Here is an 18,258-nt window from a genome sequence, read left to right as displayed (position 1 = left end):
AGGTGGGTGTAAGGAAGGGAGGTGTAAGGAAGGTGGGTGTAAGGAAGGTGGGTGTAAGGAAGGGAGGGATGAGGTATAATGCTGAGCTGGGCCTTGGGGAAAGAGGACCCTTCCAGATGGACAAGGCTGAGGTGAGGCTTCTGGACACCAGAGACGTTGTAGGCAGAAGCATAGCAAGATTGTGCTGGATTCCTAGGGTAGGGGGCTGGCTCCCACAGTACAGAGCTGGTTAGGTAGAGGGAGCCCAGGAGGAGTCAGGCTGAAGAGTTTGGACTTGACTCCTGACAGCAGTGGCATGGCCAACTGATATTTACATTTTATTTTTTGAAGGATGACTCTGACATGGGTGGGACTGGAGGAGGCTGATGAGGCAAACAGTGGGGAAACTAGTTAGGAGGCTTTGCAGTAGTCCAGGTGAGAGATGATGAGCACTCGGACCTAAGGCAGGGTTCCTTCACAGCAGGGTTGGAGAGGAGCTGGATACATTGGAGATTTTCTTAAAAGGTAGAGCAGAAGGACTTGGTGATTGACTAGATGAGGGAGAATAAGAAGAGACTAAGGGACTTATTGGAATGGATCAGGAGGCCAAGTATAAAATGCTGCCATTAACAATTATAGGGAATTTGGAGTGGGGTGGGAGAAATAATGCTGTTGGCTTTGGATATGTTAAGTTTGAGGTGGCTCTTAGACAGCCAGCAGGCAAGGTCTAGCTGTGTCCTTCCTTTCCAGAATAGCAGTCCAAGCCTGAGCCAGACATCCCTGGGCCCATTTCCTGCGAGGCCCAGGCAGGGATAAAATTCTCCAAGACCTGAGTGGAATTCCTGAGTTCCATATCCTTCAAGGATGTAAGCTGGTAATTGAAAACGCCCTAGATCCTTATCGATAGGAGGCGAACGGATCGTGGATTTCCTTTTTAAACTCAGACGTTGGCTCCAGTGGATCAAACTCTCCAGACTTTTAAAAGAGAAACCATTTCCTATGGAGCAGCCTCTGGCCCTGACAGGCTCTGGATCTTGAGTTGGCTCCCAAGAAGCCCCCACTTCCCTTAGGGAACAGCTTTTTTAAAGGAAGATGAGGTCGTACAGCGTGTAGCCTGGTCCAGCCTGGCCGCTGCAGAAAGCCTAGAGTCTTGGGGACTGGACCCTCTCCCAGCCACCACCCTTAGTTAGATGTCCTCAATGCCGAGACAAGACTGCACGTAGCCCTAACTCTTTCCAAAATGACGGGACCGACTGGAACCCTTCCCCACCTCAACTCGAATCCCTAGAGCTCACTAGGCGGTGGCAGGGCCGAACACGTGGGCTCCATTAGGGGCCGGCCTCTAGGGTCCTCCCGGGGAAGGGGACAACCTAGGAGGCGGAAGGCTGGCCCGCCACACCGAGCGTGGTACTCTCCCTGGCGGCTGCAGCCCACGGCCGGAGGCAGGGGCCCGCCCTGTGACCCACTCCCACGTTCATAGGAGGGTGCCAGAATCCCTTTTCTCTACTCCGCCCTCTCCTCCCGCACCGTCCCGCTGTCCTGCCCATAAATCGGACGAGCAAAGGTAGCACGATTCCTCCCGCGCCCCTGCGGGCCGCGAAACCCGGCGCTAAAGCAGTGCAGTCCCGAGCTTCCCCTGCAGAAGCCGCGCTCCTCGCTCGGTCCTGGGGCTGAGGGGGCGCGAGAGAGCAAGTGGGCGGGCGTCCTATTCTCCGCAGCCTCCTCCAGGTCCCGGCGCGCAGGGTGGGAGCGCCGCGCCGCGCCGCGCCGCGCTGCGCATCGCGGCCCGCTTGCCGCCTGCCCCCTGCCCTCGCTGGGCCGCCTCCCCCGGCTGCCGGTGGAGGGCTCCGAGGCGCTAACGTTACGCTGTTTCCGGTTTTCTAGCGGGCTCTGTTTCCCCTCCCAAGGCGGCGGCGGCGGAGCGGCGGAGCCCCCCAAATGGCCTGGCCAGATGCGGCAGGTTTGCTGCTCAGCGCTGCCGCCGCCGCCACTGGAGAAGGCTCGGTGCAGCAGCTACAGCGACAGCAGCAGCCCCGGCGGCAGCAGCGAGAGGAGCAGCAGCGGCAGCAGCGGCAGCAGCGGCAGCAGGAGCAGCAGCGGCAGCAGCGGCGGCAGCAGCGGCGGCAGCATCTCCCGTCCCGCTGCGCCCCCAGAGCCGCGGCCGCCGCAGCAGCCGCAGCCCCGCAGCCCCGCAGCCCGGAGAGCCGCCGCCCGCTCTCGAGCCGCAGCCGCCGGCGGCATGAGGCGCGACCCGGCCCCCGGCTTCTCCATGCTGCTCTTCGGTGTGTCGCTCGCCTGCTACTCGCCTAGCCTCAGGTCGGTGCAGGACCAGGCGTACAAGGCACCGGTGGTGGTGGAGGGCAAGGTACAGGGGCTGGCCCCAGCCGGCGGCTCCAGCTCCAACAGCACCCGCGAGCCGCCCGCCTCGGGCCGGGTGGCGCTGGTGAAGGTGCTGGACAAGTGGCCGCTCCGGAGCGGGGGGCTGCAGCGCGAGCAGGTGATCAGCGTGGGCTCCTGTGCGCCGCTCGAAAGGAACCAGCGCTACATCTTTTTCCTGGAGCCCACGGAGCAGCCCTTGGTCTTTAAGACGGCCTTTGCCCCCATCGACACCAACGGCAAAAACCTCAAGAAAGAGGTGGGCAAGATCCTGTGCACTGACTGCGGTGAGTCGCCCCCTCCCTCTGCTAGAGGAAGGGGGGAGGGGCGAGGTGGTGGAGAATGGGGGTAGGGCGGAGAGGTGCTGCAGGTGCCCAGGCCTGGCAGCGCCCGGCTGCGGGGGAGGGGGGAGGGGGCTGGGGGGTGGGGCCGCCCCTGGGCAGGGCACCTGGCACGGGTGGGTGAGGGGGTTGGGGTTGGGGAGAAGGAGGATCAGGCTCAAAGTGTGCCAGGGGTGGGGGGCGGGGGAAGGCGCTGGCCTGTGCCAGCAGCGATCTGCGGCTGATGTATGGCATGTGGAGCTGGAAAGCTGCCATCATAGCCCAGGAGCGGCAGGAAAAACGGAGAAGTCCGGGTGGTGCTGGCCCGAGGCTCGGTGAGTCAGGAGGGACACTCGGAGGCCTTGCGCGCTCTGCTCCGAGGGGCCTGCCTCGCGCAGGCTGGCCGGGGTCTGCAGGAGCAGCTGGGCAGACTCCCAGGTGGTGAAGGCCTCCGCTGACAAGTTCGCCCAGGGAATGATGGCCCCCCGCCCCCTCCTTCCTCTCCTGGGCTCCGGGGTCTGCTCATCCACACCGCTGGCGCAGGCAGAGTTGGACTTTTTTCTGCTACTGTTTTCTGTCCTCCATGTGGCGCGGGGTGTTTTCTCCATTGCGATTGCCTGTCTCTGCTAAGCGGGTTAGCCCAGCCTTCTCTTACCCTCCAGGAACCGGGGAGCAGACCAGACACCTCTTTTGGCCGTCTCTGGGAGATTTGACTAGGTCTGTTGGTTGTGATGACAATGAAATAGAGTAACTTACTTCTGCTGAATGCCGTTTAAGTTCAGGCTCTGACATCTTACTGGCAGAATGTGTTGACTGCATCTCTCCTCTTCATGATGTTGGGCGCTGCACAGGAATGCAGGTGATCAACACTGAAGTCTGTAGATCTCTGTAGCAGGGAGTGGAGGTCTCCCACGGCCGGAGTAAAAGAAATACCAGTTTGAGAGCTTTTGTTTCTCCTCCCTGAACCCAGGACTTACTTCTCAGTGAGATATTTCAAACCCAGTCGTCCCCATACTGGAGTATTTGGTGCTGGCTGGTCTTGTGCTTATTCCTGTTGGGGTTTCTTTCCTTTTGTCCCGGCTAAGGCTGAATGTGGTGCTTGCTGTGTGACTCTGGGCTGGGTAATGACTGAATTACGATAGATGCCCTGGACGTCACTGAAGTTGGCATGTTTACCAGTTTACCAATCGGTTCTAGATAGGCTTTGGGAAGCAAAGAATGTGGAACAGCTCATAGGAAGTTTTGCTGCCCTCACCTTTTTAGATCAATGCCTTTGACGTTTGGAAACTTTCCTCCTCTTTGCCCCTCCCCCACCCCTGTCTTTCAAGAAACAAGTTTTAATTTAGCAGTGGTAGTGTATCCAGGCATTATGTTAAACCGTGGCCACTTTAATCAGAAGAATCTTGAGGTATCTTAATGAGGAGGGAAAAACTTTGGTGGTAACGGTGATTTATCTCTCTGACATTGTTCTGAGGAATATTGTTGACTGCTCTTTAATGTTGGTTTTATGCTCTTCACTGTTTTATGATGACAAGTCGAGACCAGTTAAGAATTTCTAATTTTTTATTCTGTTAAGTATTTTATCTGAGATCCCGTGGGGAGCTGTGGAACTGTATTGTGCTGTGGGAAATAGATAGTAAAAACATTTATTGAACCTTGTCCAAGGACAGCTTCTGTTTTGCTTTTCGGTGAGCTGCTCCTGAATATGCACAGTGCACATCACCACATAATCCCTAGTCTGGTCCGCTGAGACCCAATGGTCTTTGTCAGATAATCCCCTGTCTTCCTCCTTCTACTTTCCCACTTCCCTCCTTCACAAAACAAACCTTGTTTGTTTTGGTGAGAGTTTAGGAGTTGAATAGTTGAATGTGGAGATCATGAGAGATGTGGAGGTCAGAACTATTGTCTGCTTTCAGGTTACGATCACTTCATTTTATTGAAGTAACATATGTGGGTCCAGTTCTCAGAGAGTGCCACAATCCCAGCTAAAGAGAAGGCCCTCACATACTGCAAAATGTCAAGAAGCAGGAACAAGTACGGAAGTAAACACTTCAGAATGCAATTTGGCTTTGAGTTGATAGCATCTAGATCTCTGTCAGTTTGGGGGGGGGTACTTTATATAAGGGGATTCGAAATTAAAGGACGTATTTGTGAGAGGAAACTTGTGGAACTGGTGATTATATGCCAGAAGAGCATAAACTGCATTTTCTTATTTTCTACTATGGGGTTAAGGAAAACATGTAGTGGTGATGGTATATTAAATCAGGAAACAAAATCGTCCTAACTAACCACAACACCTTCCTTGTGCTCAGCAGGAAATAACTAACAAATTCATTTTCTGTTTTCTATCTCTAAAGAAAGCCCTCTGGGCCACGGGGTCATTGGGAACATTTTCTCCTTGGAGCAGATTTACCCATTGCAAAATAGGGAAACTGGCACTCAGAAACTGTCATCATGCCCGTTACATTGAGCAATTGTGGTTCAATTGTTACTTTGTTTAGCCAGTTTCAGCTCCCAATGTGTCTGGATTCAGAGAGTGGTGGTTCCTAGGGAGATCATCTAGAAAGGTGTGTTAGCGTGGGTTAGGGTTTTGGGACAATGTATCATATGGAGGGATATTGAGATTAAAAGCTAGCACATGCCTCAGTAGCATCAGTGAGGGGTCCTACTGGACCCTTTCTAGAAGGCCCTCATGAATGGCTAATTTCACTGCAACTGTAAAATATTGATTTGAAGCCTGTGAATTCTGGCTGAATATCTGAGGGGTATTTTTATAGATCTCATGTGTATCATTCATCCAAAATTACTACCTCTGGTGGTAAAGAGTTGAGTAAAATCTTTGCATTTCTAAGAAGCTTGCATACAGGGAGGTGTTTTCTGTGCCTTCTGTGGAAAGGAGAGGAAAAAGAGAAAGGAGTCTTAGGGATTAGCAACTCTGTACAATGCTATAAAAGCATCCTGTTCTGCAAATAGTCCTGCATTTTTAATGATGGTTGCATATATTTTGGTATAATCACACCCTATCTTGTTGCTTTCCTATATATATGGTTTTAAGCTGTTTCCTTGTTACATAGAGCAAATAGCATAAAAAAAAAATCATTCTTCCTTTGGGACTTTCTGATATGCAGTTTTCTTCCAACGTATAGTGGTCTTTGTTGTAAAGATGGAAAAGGTGTATCTCTGGAGTGGGTTGGGGGGGGGAGATTTTACATCCTTTAGGATAGTTTTTAATTAATATGACAACCAGATTCACATATTAGAGGAAGGTGGTTCACAAAATTCAGCATAGCAAAAGCGACTGCATATTTTTAAAATGCTGTTTATTTAAAGAATCTTTTCTTCCCCAGCCAGCTGGAAACCCAGCTGTGCTGCAGCTTGAAGATGGGAAAGTGAAACTAGTCTAGAAACTGACCATTCCTAGTGATGAGGACAAGGCTTGGTTATAGAGTTAAGGGGCGTAATTACCATCATAATGTCATTAGTTCTTTTGGTGGCTGCTTTCCTCAGCAGATTGCAGTTCTTGGGGCGGGAGCCATATCTTATCTTTGAGGTCTTTTTCCTACCTCTCCAGGACCCCCCCCTCCCCCCGATGCTGGTACTGTGCCCGGTGTATGCAGGGACTCTCCGAAGTGTCTTTTAAATGGATGAAGTCAAGTGAAGTTAAAAAAGCAAGCCTCCGGATTAATACTAAAACAATCTTAACTCTCCGATCTGTGACACCAAGTCTTGTTCTGAAAAGCTGAGTTTGATGATAGCCTTTACCTGTAGCTATGGGAACCTTTTTTCCAAAGGAGTCGTTATCAACTAGAGTACTTAACCACAATGTGCTTAATCATTGTGCTGATTAGTGTTAATGGGATTTGAGCAGCGGAGAATAAAGGTCTTGCTGGAGAGGACCGTCTTTTTTTTTTTTTTTTTTTTTGAGAGTAGATTACCACTCCCTCACCCTCAAAACAAAAATAAACAAAAATAAAACAATTATCCGTTTGAATTAACAAATATTTTGGGAGCTAGAGAGGGTGGTATATTAACTAACTAGGTGACTAACCTCTTGGTCCCAATCCTCTTTTCCATCTTTTATCATCTAGGACATTTTCATTTTATTTCCTAATAGCAAATGCATCGTTAGGGTTTTTTTTTTTTTCCTTTATAAAATTGTATTTACTTTTTTGAATGTGTAATATATTTATATGCCTCAATCTGGAAAGTGCATATGAATATATGGTCAAAAGTCTTCCTCTTACCCCTGTCATCAGCTACCTATCCCTAAGGCAATTGAAAAATAACATATTCTTGAAATGTGTATTTCTCTAAGAGCAAAAGGTTTGTCAAAGCAGTCTTATGTTTTTCTCTTAACAGATGGAGAATGTTAATTTTGCCGTTAAGTCAATTTCATGGTAAATTCTTCCCAAGTTATATATATATATTTGACCTAACCCAAGTTCTTAATCACTACCCTACCTCACAAATATAACCCTATGGTCAGGAATGAAAATACCAAGTTGTTTTTCAGATACTTTGCCATTAAGAAGTTTTCTGACAGTGAATTTTGTGAGGAGTCTTCATTGGGATGCTCAAAGGAGAGATGCAAGGATCTGTCCCTGAGCTTTAGGGCAGCAGATCTGCCGGTTCCACAATCCCTACTGTTTCACCCTCTCGATAGCCTCACAACAGAGTCCATGTGGAAAATCACATGATTCCATATGTGCAAAGAGAAAACCCCACAGTGCGTGATTGCTTTGATTTTCATTTAGAAGTCGAGCCAAAGACTCCAGTTGCTGATGAAGAGTTTGATTTTGACCGTATTCCTATACAGCTGGTACAATTCTAGGGGGAATTATCCACTTGAATACTACTTTGAAGTACGTTTAAGGTAACCGATTTGAACACAGTGTTAAAATTTCAGAGTGTCAGGGAATTGCCACTTGAATACTGAGGAAAAAAAGCAAATATGGAAATCCAGCAGTGGAAAGTTTTAACCCTCTAAATCCTGGTGGCTTAGTGGCATCTGGCAATTTTGCACATTGATTTGGAAAAGGAATGACAATATCAGTGAAGTTTCCCCTGTGTCGTCTTCAACAACCGGTTCTGGGGTCTTTATTTTGAAGGTCTGAAGTGGTGGTAGTATAAACTGAACCAAAAGTAAAAGAAATTTCCCTCCAGATTTTGAGTTTGGATGGATGCGTATGAAATGTGGATGTTTGTCTTTCTTGTTTCTAGTAATTAACCCTCCTTTCCCACTCACTTACTGGAATTAGCATATAGAAATAAAGTCAGGTGATGAATTTCAAGAGACGATATAGGGAATTTTAGAAAGCTTTAGAAAACTGGGGAAGGTAGGTGAATTGGCTGGTGGAAATGCTGAATTATGACAAGTTTGTGAAATTAGACTCCTTTATTTTTTTAAAGATTTTATTTATTTATTTATTTATTTATTTATTTGACAAAAGTGGGGGAGAAAGAAAGAGAGAGAAAACAAGCAGGGGGAGGGGCAGAGGGAGGGAGAAGCACAAGCAGGTTCCCTGCTGAGCAGGGAGCCCAATGTGGGGCTTGATGTGGGGCTCGATCCCAGGACTCTGGGATCATGACCTGAGCCGAAGGCAGATGCTTAACTGACTGAGCCACCCAGGCACCCCCTAGACAGCTTTAAAAACAACAGTGCACACAGGTGAATCTTGGTGAACTAGAGCTCCATGGAAGGCTATAGGAACCGTAGCAAACCTGGAGGATGATTAAATGGCGTTAGGATGACCTGCAAGAGGACATCCTGTACTCAAGCAAAGAGCTGGGAAGCTTTTGCCAATCTGGGGTCAAAAGACACATTCACATTGACGGAGAGCATTTGCTGTTAATCAGCTGTGATATTTTTTGATAATTATGAAATGAGGTTAAATTAAGGAGCCTTCTTTCTCTGGCTAGTTGCATCTGGCCAAGTGAGGCATATGAGCTCCATTCTGCAGCAACATTCCCTTCCCACTCTGTGCTTGGAGTGAGATCCAAGTAGCCTCTCCAGGGACCTTCTCTGGGACAGAGCCAGTTAGCTCCTCCCTGTGCCTCTGCTCAGGACCTGATTGTGCTGCTTGCCTCCTGGGCTGGGCTGGAGGTGGTTAATCCTCCATTTACCCTTGCAGATGTTTCCAGAGTGGCAGAGTATCCTAGAGGTTTCCGTCTTTTACTAGCAACACGGACCCCCAAGATGTGATGTTCAGGTTGCTTTTTATTCTGTCTTCAGGAACAACCTTTAATGCTTCTGTTTTGCTCTCATACATTTCCTGCCTTGTGCTGATGACATTGGCTTCCCCCTTCTTTCCCTCCCTGATCTGTTTATTCAGACTGAGGATCTGTCTTTGTCCTTTAGGCTAGGATGCTTTACTTCGTCTTGATCTTGATATTGGTCCAACTAACAGAAGCCAAACTGAGCTAACATGCCTCAGAACTGAGTGAAAGGAAAGTCACCACATGGCTAAATTCCTGGTCCAGCCCCTGGGAGAGTCAGGACATCATTCATTCGATTATGACAATGATGCCTTTTGGTGTCTTGAAGTTGTATTCATAAAAGAGCTTTGCTTCAATTCCATCTTTCAAATGTTTGCCCCAACAAATATTTAATATAGGGGCTCTGTTTAAAGCACTAGGTATTTCAGGGTAGTTATATCAGACACAGTCCCTCTCATCAAGCAGTTTACGATCTAGAAGTACAAAGGTAGAGTGGCACTTCAATCCAGAATGCGATAAATGCTGTAAGATATACCAGCATAGTGCTTTGGGGATCAGGGAAAGCATCTTAGAGGAAAAGAAGATCATATTTAGAGAAAGCTTCTTGGAGAAGTAGTTTGAGATGGAATTCTAATATTCAGAGATAGTTGAGCGAGAGGTGGCTTAGGGATAGAGAGAGATGAAATGATTGATTAAATTGCTTGCATGCGGAGAGAGCAGTATTCTCTTCAGCAGAGGAGTATACTTAAAGTATGGAAAATAACCAGAATGAAAGGGAGAACTGGATAAGGAGTCTGGAGAGGTAGATAAGGGTAATATTTTCAACTGTCTCAAATGCTAGGCCGATGACTTTATTTGTAATTATGTAAGTAGTGTTTGAAGGCTTATTTTAAAAGCAATTCAGTCATGTTTTGTAGTTATTGCTGGATGGGTCTTACACTTATTTAGTTAAATTTATCCCTAAGTATTTCATATTTTCTGGATGCTACTGTAAAGGGTATTTTTGTTTAATTTTGTTTTCCAGTTATTAATTGCTAGCATATAGAAGGATAATATATAAAATATTGACTTTGTATCCTGTGACCTTAATAAATTCACTTGTTAGTTCCAGTAACTGTTTTTGGTAGGTTTCTTAGGATTTTTTCCTATGGCTAAGTTGTCAGTGAAAAAAAGACAGTTTTACTTTTTCCTTTCTAATCTGTTTGCCTTTATTTCTTTTTCTTTCCTTATTGCACTGGCTAGGACTGCCAAGGACAGTGTTTAATAGAGTAGTGAGGACAAACATCCTTGTTCTAGTCATGGTGGAAAGCATTCAGACTTTCACTATTAAGTACGACGTTAGCTGAAGGTTTTTCATAGATGTCCTTCTTTAAAAAAAAAAAAAGAAGTCTACTAAGTGTGTGTAATGACTAAGAATTTGGGCTCTACAGCCAAATAGACCTGGATTTGGAAACCATCTTCTGCATTTTCTACCTGGGTGATGTGTAAATTACTTTCTGTATCTTAGTTTCCTGTAAAATGGGGATAATGATAGAGCACTTAACAGGATAGCTGTTCGTATTAAATGAGATAATACATGTAGAATGATTAACACAGCACTCAATAATAAATGTTTAAAAATAGTTAATTATTAACAAACTCTTACTAGACCAATGTGAGCAGGAAGACTAGTAAGTGAAAATTTTAAGTTCTAGAAGTGGACTACAGGCAGGCAAGGGGAAAATTTTCACCAACCACTCTATTTTTAACTCAGATATTCCATTTATCTCAACTTAAGAGTCCCTGGGCTGGGCTGGTGGAAGTGGTGATGAGAAAGGAGTGGATTATGTGTGTGGTTTCAGTGTAGGGAAGTTCATGTGAATTCAGGGTCTGAATGCTGGTCCTGTGGAAGTCCCAAGTAGGCTATCAATCTTCCTGTATCCATGGGTCTTTGTTTGTCAATATTCTGAGAGGCCCACAGATAGATACTGCTTTTCTCTGTTTCACAAATGGGATGACTAAGATCCATACTCCAAATGTTCTCAGGAGGAACTGCTCAAAGTCCTGGAAAATGGCTGAAAGTGTCCGTCCGTTTTTTCCTTCCTTCCTTCCTTCCCTTCCTTCCTTCCTTCCTTCCTTCCTTCCTTCCTTCCTTCCTTCCTTCCTTCCTTCCTTCTTTCTTTCTTTCTTTCTTTCTTTCTTTCTTTCTTTCTTTCTTTCTTTCTCCCTCCCTCTCTTTCCTTCCTTCCTTCTTTCTCTCTCTCTCTCTTCCTTCCTTCCTTCCTCTTTCTCTCTTTCTTTTTTTTTCCCCCCAAAGAAAGCAGGTCCCTGATTCATCCTGCTTTGATTTGGGGGTTTCCAGCACTGGGGATATGTTCACACTGCATCATTCATATTCTCTCTTTCCTTGTTTCTATACTGGGTTGGTGTGGATCTCATGGCTGACCAGGGTCAGAGGGGTAGAGGTGTGGGCATATAACAGGTGGCATTTTTGGAGTCTGTGGGGCTGAATTTTAATTTTACTTAATTGATTGATGTGTGGAACCTGATGAAAAGTATGAATCTTTGCTTCTTAAATGTTTGTAGGACAGAAACTTCTTGCTCTGGCTTCTTCCTCTAAATATTTGTTGGGTCTTATTAACGCTCAGATTCTGGGCTGGCCACACATCCCCAAGCTCAAGTTCTCCCCGTTCTTTTCTTATTCTTAGAATCTTAGTATTTATGGCCTGTATCACGTATTTGACACTTATCATTTAATGCCATGCATTGTTAATTACCTTTTGATGGGTCAGTATCTTATCTCTTTCACCTGATTGTAAGATCTCTGGGGGCAGTAACTTAACATATGATAAAGTAAATACTTGATTAATGGCCATTGCCAAGAAAGAAGGGAGTGAATGGGTCTTTTTGCTTTCTCTGCTGCCCACTTTTGCCCTAGATAAATTTCAAGGTTCCTCAGATGACAGCCCAGACTAAGGGACTAGAGCAATCATAGAAAGTATCCTCAGACCTTTTGATAAAGGGCAGAATTTGGCTTCTCTGTTATGTTTCTGTTCAGTTTTTTCCCCTTGATAGTTCATAGCATTTTGCCGGTAATGCTTCTCTTTTCTCGAGTTTTAGAGTTATGACTAGGTGGTTTCCCTCACACGTTAATATTTTGGCTTGTGTTTCCTTCTGTCTTTTGGTTAGTTGGCATCCTGCAAAAAATTCTCCAGTTTCACTTTGCCATAGGAGCTTTTGGGATGTTCCCCATTCGGGTTTCTCACTGGAGTGTCCAGTTGGACTCGGTTACTTTGACCTGCTCGTGCTGCAGGCTGAATACCTTGAGAGGTAAGACGTATGACCAGGTGTCATCTGTAGTAAGCGGAGACCACAAATTAGGTGTTGTTGTACCTCTTTGCCTAGTAGGCAGCTTGGGGGATTCTGGAGGCCAGGACTGGTTCTTACATCATCGTTGTTTCCTCAGAGGGTGGGGAGGGGGATCCTAGTGTTTCTTCATGTCTCTCTTTGGCATGTTCATCCTTTCCCATGTCCTTGGAATGAGGCATTTTCTTCTGTCTGCTTGGCTAATGTACTGGGTGATGGTTGGGGGGGGCTCTCAAGGGGAGTTTCTCTTCTAGCTCAGAGTGCCTAAGGACGACTCATTGCCACTTTGCACAAGGCTGTGGCACGCAGCTTCCTAGAGTCAGTCCCTTCCCCTGGTGCCTGTGGCCGTAAGTATAATCTCAGTACTGTGACTCACTACAGTTCCTTAGGCCAGTGAGGAACTTCACAAACACTGCCCAATTGAGGACTCTCTTTTGGAGGAACTGTGTATGGTTTTAAAGAGGAGAGTTTATTTACCAGTCAGGATGGAACAGGTAGATTAAGGAGATCTGTCATGTCTGACTTTCTGTCTCTGAATGAGAAAAAGAACAGCAGGCCTATATCCAGTGCAACTTTCCCAGTATTGTCATTGGTTGATTGGGCTTCAGGGAACGAAATAATGAAAAGAAGAAGAATTTTTTTAAAAGGAAGAAATGAATCTTGGACCACGACACGATCCAACTGTCCCAGAGTGAAGCTAAGGCCTACAAGTGAAGAGTTTCTTTCAAAGGACACTGGAGCTTCCGAAGGCAGCTTGTCTGACTGCTTACTCTTAGTTGGTTTCCTTTTCATAGTCTATTCATTTGGATTTACTTCTGAGAACCTCTGGGGTTCCAACTCTCCTACCTTACTCCTCTGTGCTCCCTACTTAGGTCTGCTGTCATACTTGCTTTTGTCTTCATCGTAATAGCTGGTCCTCAGCCCCTAATCCTAAGAACCAGAGAAGTTTCCAGAAATTTCTAGTGCAAACTTTCCAACACTTCCTTGGACTTTAGGTCTGATGGACCTAGTGGAAAGATAATGAACAAGGCCTGGGAAAGGGACCTATGAGGCCGGAACCACATATGACAGATCTGGCTGAGTTCCTCTCAGGCTCAGTTCTTTTGGATAAAACATGGTTTGTTTGTTTTTTTCCCCAAGCAAGCCTCTCCCGTACTTCCAGGTGTCATTTGCAAAAGGGAATGCTTTCTCCAAAAAGGTTAGTAACATTCGTGGGGCCCCCTGGTGACATGCATGTTAAATTGTCTTGGCCAAGTACTGGTAGTAATCCTTTTGGATGGCACCTCCCAGGGCTTGGCCCAAGTGATTCAGGCCATTACTGAGAAGATCGTAGGATGTGGAGCCAGGTAGGATCATACTCTGGGCCAAGCAAAACATTACCACCTCTGAGAGAAACTTCTTGCTACTGGGAAAGAATCTAACATGTAAGTTGAAGAGAGGTACATGGAAGGCCCCCAGATTCGGAGGGAACTTCCTGTCTTTGTTTCTCATTATGCAAATTATTTGAGTAGGTTTCTGCTGTGCGGGGTGTGCGCTCATCTAACTGGGAGGGCAAATGGGAGCTGGAGCTGAGAAGACAGGTTCCCTTGGGAATATTGTTTTCACCTCTCCCAGTTTCCCCCTCAGCTTCTACTTTGCCCACACTGGATGTGGGCTCCTTGCTTCTTCTGGGTGGTGTCACAGGCTCAGGGCCTCTGGTGAACGAGCCCTAGGCCTAGAGCTTGTTGTACAGAGTAAGGATTAAAGGCGTTGACTTTAGATTTGTCCGTGAAGGGATGACATCAAGTAGATAAAAGGTCCCAGAGGTTTGATGGTCTTCACTGGGCCAAGCTCGCAAACCATATTTTTTTTTTTTTAAGATTTTATTTATTTATTTGAGACAGAGAGAATGAGAGACAGAGAGCATGAGAGGGAGGAGGGTCAGAGGGAGAAGCAGACTCCCTGCCCAGCAGGGAGCCTGATGCGGGACTCGATCCCAGGACTCCAGGATCATGACCTGAGCCGAAGGCAGTCGCTTAACCAACTGAGCCACCCAGGCGCCCCACAAACCATATTTTTTTAAAGTAAGGACACAAGTTTACTTTTCTCATCTCTGAAGCTAAGTAATAACCTAGCCATTCCAGAGGAGGAGTGCATGTTGTCATTGTTGTTGTTTTTTTTTAAGATTTTATTTATTTATTTGAGAGAGCTCGAGAGCACGAGTGGGGGGAGGGGCGGAAGGGGAGGGAGAAGCAGACTCCCCGCTGAGCAGGGACCACATCTCCCCCCCGCCCCCAGCTCGGAACTCGATCCCAGGACCCAGAGAGCATGACCTGAGCCGAAGTCAGACGTGGAACCAACTGAGGCCCCCAGGCCCTCTGGTGCGTGTTGTCGTCGGAAGAGGAAAGTAGAAGCATGCACTAATGCTGCCCTGGCCCCATGTCTCAGAGGGTAATCCCTCTGCGGGCGCTACTCTTTATTCTATGGGTCAGAGACTCCTTTCTTCGGGAGGGTTTGTGACTGACGACTATTGAGTTTGGGGAAGGGGTCATGGCTGGATTGCCGTTGACCCGTTCACCCTTAAAGGTCGAAGCCGCTCTGTGGCTCCTGCCAGGGGTCCCTCCAGGGACGTTGGGCTGGTTGTGTTTGGTTTCTTCGCCTCCCCCTTCCTTCTGTCGTCCCATCACTGGCTCTTCTTTTGACCGCCTTGGAAAGGGTACAGTTCCTCCGGGGCTGTCCTTGGTTCCCTTCTCAACGTAAGGAGTCTGTGCTGAAGTTTCAACTACGGACAGCATCGTGGTTACGGGCGCCACGCTCCGGGGCCGACTCTGAAGGGTGGATCTCGGCCCTCTGACTTCCTAGCTATATAACTTTGGGCAAATTAATTAACCTTTTTTTTTGCCTCAGGTTCCCCAACCATAAAATGGGGCTAATACTAATACCTACCTCATGACATCGGGGGTGTAAAGTGCTCTGAAAAGTGGCCGCCTGGAGAAAGACATTGCCGGCAGGCTAGCGGCAAAATCACCCTTAGTGATGCGCTGCTGGTGTGGAAAGAAAATGGCTTTGGATTCAGCCTGATACTTATTAAAATCCTGGCTCTGCTCCTCATTAGCTCTGGGAACTTGGGAGAGTCGCTTGATTTTTCTGAGTCCCCATTTCCAGCTACCCATGGCACATTGATTCAGGCATCTGTTGCCGCATAACAAACCACCCCAAAATGCAGTGGCTTCGGACTGCAACCATTCTTTGTCATTCTCTCTCACAGTCCCGGGGACTGACTGGGCTCAGCTAGGAGGTTAGTCTCCTTCATGTCCTTTGTGGTCACAGGGTGGCTGAGCGGTCCGACTGTAGCTGAGACTGGGTCACTTCAAAGTTTCCTCTTGACGTGTCTAGAAGTTGTTGCTGGCTGTTCTCATCTGGGAGCTTAGCTGGGGTTAAGGGCCAGGGACCTCGCCTGGGAGTATCCCGAGAGAGGGCCAGGCAAAAGCTGAGTTGTCTTTTATGATCTAGCCTCAGAAGTCACTTCTAGCACATTCTGTTTGTTAGAAGGGAGTTAGTTACTAAGCCCTGACCAGGTTCAAGGGGAGCAGAATTAGACTATTTCTTGGTGGAGGGATTGTCAAAGACTTTGTGGGTATGTTTTGAAACCATTACAGTCGGCTTTCTTTTTTTCTTTTCTTTTTAAAATTTATTTGAGAGAGAGACAGAGATGGAGTGACAGAGGGGGAGGGAGAGGGGAGAGGGAATCCCAAGCAGATTCTGCACTGAGCGTGGAGCCCGAAGCAGGGCTCGATCACATGACCCTGAGGCCATGACCTGAGCCGAAACCAAGAGTCGGAGGCTTAACCGACTGCACTACCCAGGCGCCCCTACAGTGTGCTTTCTGGTCACAAGCTATTGATATGAAAAATACGTTCAACCTCACCCCAAATCTTCCTCCTTCAAAAAAGTCTCATCTATTAAGGCACCAGGCTCAGGCTCAGGGGCCAGGTCTCACTCTCTGATTCAGGTGTAGGTGCAGATGAGGCTTCTCTAAGTCATTTCCGTGGGTACAGCAACTTGAGCCTTGCTCCTCTTGACTCGAAGAAGTGAACTATAGAAACAAGTGATCTGACTCCCCACCCCGCAACCCTCCACTGCCACACAGTGCTGGAATAGACGTAGGGAAACTGCTATAGAGGCCCCTTTTTAAAAATTGGTAATACATAAACGTTTTGGAGTGACTTAAATTTTTTTTTTAAAAGATTTTATTTATTTATTCATTAGAGACAGAAAGAGAGAGGCAGAGGGAGAAGCAGGCTCCCAAGGAGCAGGGAGCCCGATGCGGGACTCGATCCCAGGACCCTGAGATCATGACCTGAGCCGAAGGCAGACGCTTAACCATCTGAGCCACCCAGGTGCCCTGGAGTGACTTAAATTTTGAAATAATTTTAAACTTACAAGAAAGTTGCAAAAATAGTACAAAGATACTTCTTTGCCCAGCTTCCCCAAATTATACAACCTTGTGAATTTATCAAAACCAGGAAATGAATAGTACTATCTATGTAATACTATTAACTAATTTGTAGACCTTATTCAGATTTTGCCACTTGTCTTACTAATGGCCTTTTCCTAGTCTGGGATCCAATCTAGAATCTCCTATCACAATTAGCTGTCATGTTTCCTTGGCCTTCTATCTGAGGTAGATATTCCCACTTAGAAAGGGGGAAAATGCAGCCCCTGGTGCGTTAGCAGTTCTGAAATCCCACTGGGCACGTGAATAGGCTCACGTCTGGGAATGATTCTCCACTATTCTTGGTTCTACACCCTAGGGGCTCCTCGTTTTGCCCTCTAAATTATCCTTCCTTTTCCATAAAATACGGCCTGTGTCCACAGCTAAGGACTTGTCTCAGTGTTCTGTGTTCTTTCAGGTGATGGTCAGTCAGGTGCAGCCCCCGAGAGGAGACACAGGAAAGGCGCAAAAAACCCACAGAGGTTGGTATAGTCACCGGTCCTAGAGAAGGAGTCACTGCATGCCACTCAGGGTCAAGAGGAAGTGCCACGTTTTGGTCAGGTGGCTCAAGACAGAAAAGGGCAGACAGCATTAGGCCAGAGACCTTATTGGGATTTCCTTGGGAATAGAGAGGCAGGGCAGGGTGAGTTGTTTAGGACTGGCTAGTTGGAAGAATTCTAGTGGACTCTAAGCTATAGGGGTGGTTGGTGCCCGCTTGCCTGGTCCCTGGCCCTGGGATGATTAAGGGGCAGATAGAAGAGGTACGGCTCTGAGTTGGTTAGCTTGCATATCAAAGGCTTGCTCCTGATTGAGTGCTTCCCTATCTCCAGGCAGTGGCTAGCCCTGATGGTGCAGTCTCTCCAGACAGAAAGGGTTTTTAAGATGTCAAAACATCATATATAAAAACCAAAAACTCTATGAAGTACACTCAGCCAGCTCCCTACTTATAGATGTTTGGGGGCCCAAAGGCTTTTCATTTCGTAGTGCTTGGTCCCTTTGAGACCGTGTTCCTACTAGTACACTTTTTGGAAAAATGTGCGGTTTGCCTATGAATCTTACCGGGGTTCACTACGTTAGACAAAAGCCACACTCTCAAATCTTACCAAGACAAGCTCTCTACCTTGAGCTCCCTGGGGACTGCTATTAGACAACACCCTTCAGGTTAGTGGAATCCCTGTTCTTGAATGGAAAGGACCTGGGAGGCATGTCCTTAAGATCCTTAGAGGGCCTTTTGTCCATCTCAAAGGTTCTTGGAGACGTTTGCTTCTTGATTTTTCTGAGGTCTTAACAAATGATACAATTCAGACTGAGTTCATTATCCCTTTACCATATCCTATGTTATATGGGACACCCCCATCTTAGGTAGTGACATTGATCTAGTCTTCCAAACCATTGGGAACCTCAAAATCCATTGTCTTTGGATCCTTTCTCACCCTCATCCCCTGTGTCCAGTATGTTGTCAAGTTCACGACAGTTTTTACTACTGCAAAGTTTCTTCAATCCAATTCTTCCCATTCGTGTTGCTCTAGTTGGGTACTTCTATGTCGC

At 47.0% G+C, this 18,258-nt stretch overlaps 1 protein-coding gene across 2 annotated transcripts in view; it reads left to right on the top strand.

Annotated features, from left to right (window-relative positions):
* The window catches only part of NRG2 (neuregulin 2), a 243,002-nt gene that overhangs the window by 60,168 nt on the left and 164,576 nt on the right, over nt 1-18,258 (top strand). The window contains exon 2 of one of the 2 annotated variants that reach the window (XM_035014275.1): nt 1,864-2,642. In XM_035014275.1, the coding sequence (XP_034870166.1) occupies nt 1,931-2,642 (712 nt within the window). In that variant the 5' untranslated portion in view covers nt 1,864-1,930. Of the gene's footprint in view, nt 1-1,519; nt 2,643-18,258 lie in introns of those variants that run through there. The other variant, XM_035014276.1, reaches the window with a different exon arrangement.

The sequence above is a fragment of the Mirounga leonina genome, unplaced genomic scaffold (genome assembly GCF_011800145.1).
Source record: "Mirounga leonina isolate KUSES-001 unplaced genomic scaffold, KU_Mleo_1.0 Mir_168, whole genome shotgun sequence".
NCBI lineage: Eukaryota > Metazoa > Chordata > Mammalia > Carnivora > Phocidae > Mirounga > Mirounga leonina.
The sequence above is the reverse complement of the archived record's forward strand: the minus strand, read 5'-3'. Positions and strand labels throughout refer to the sequence as shown.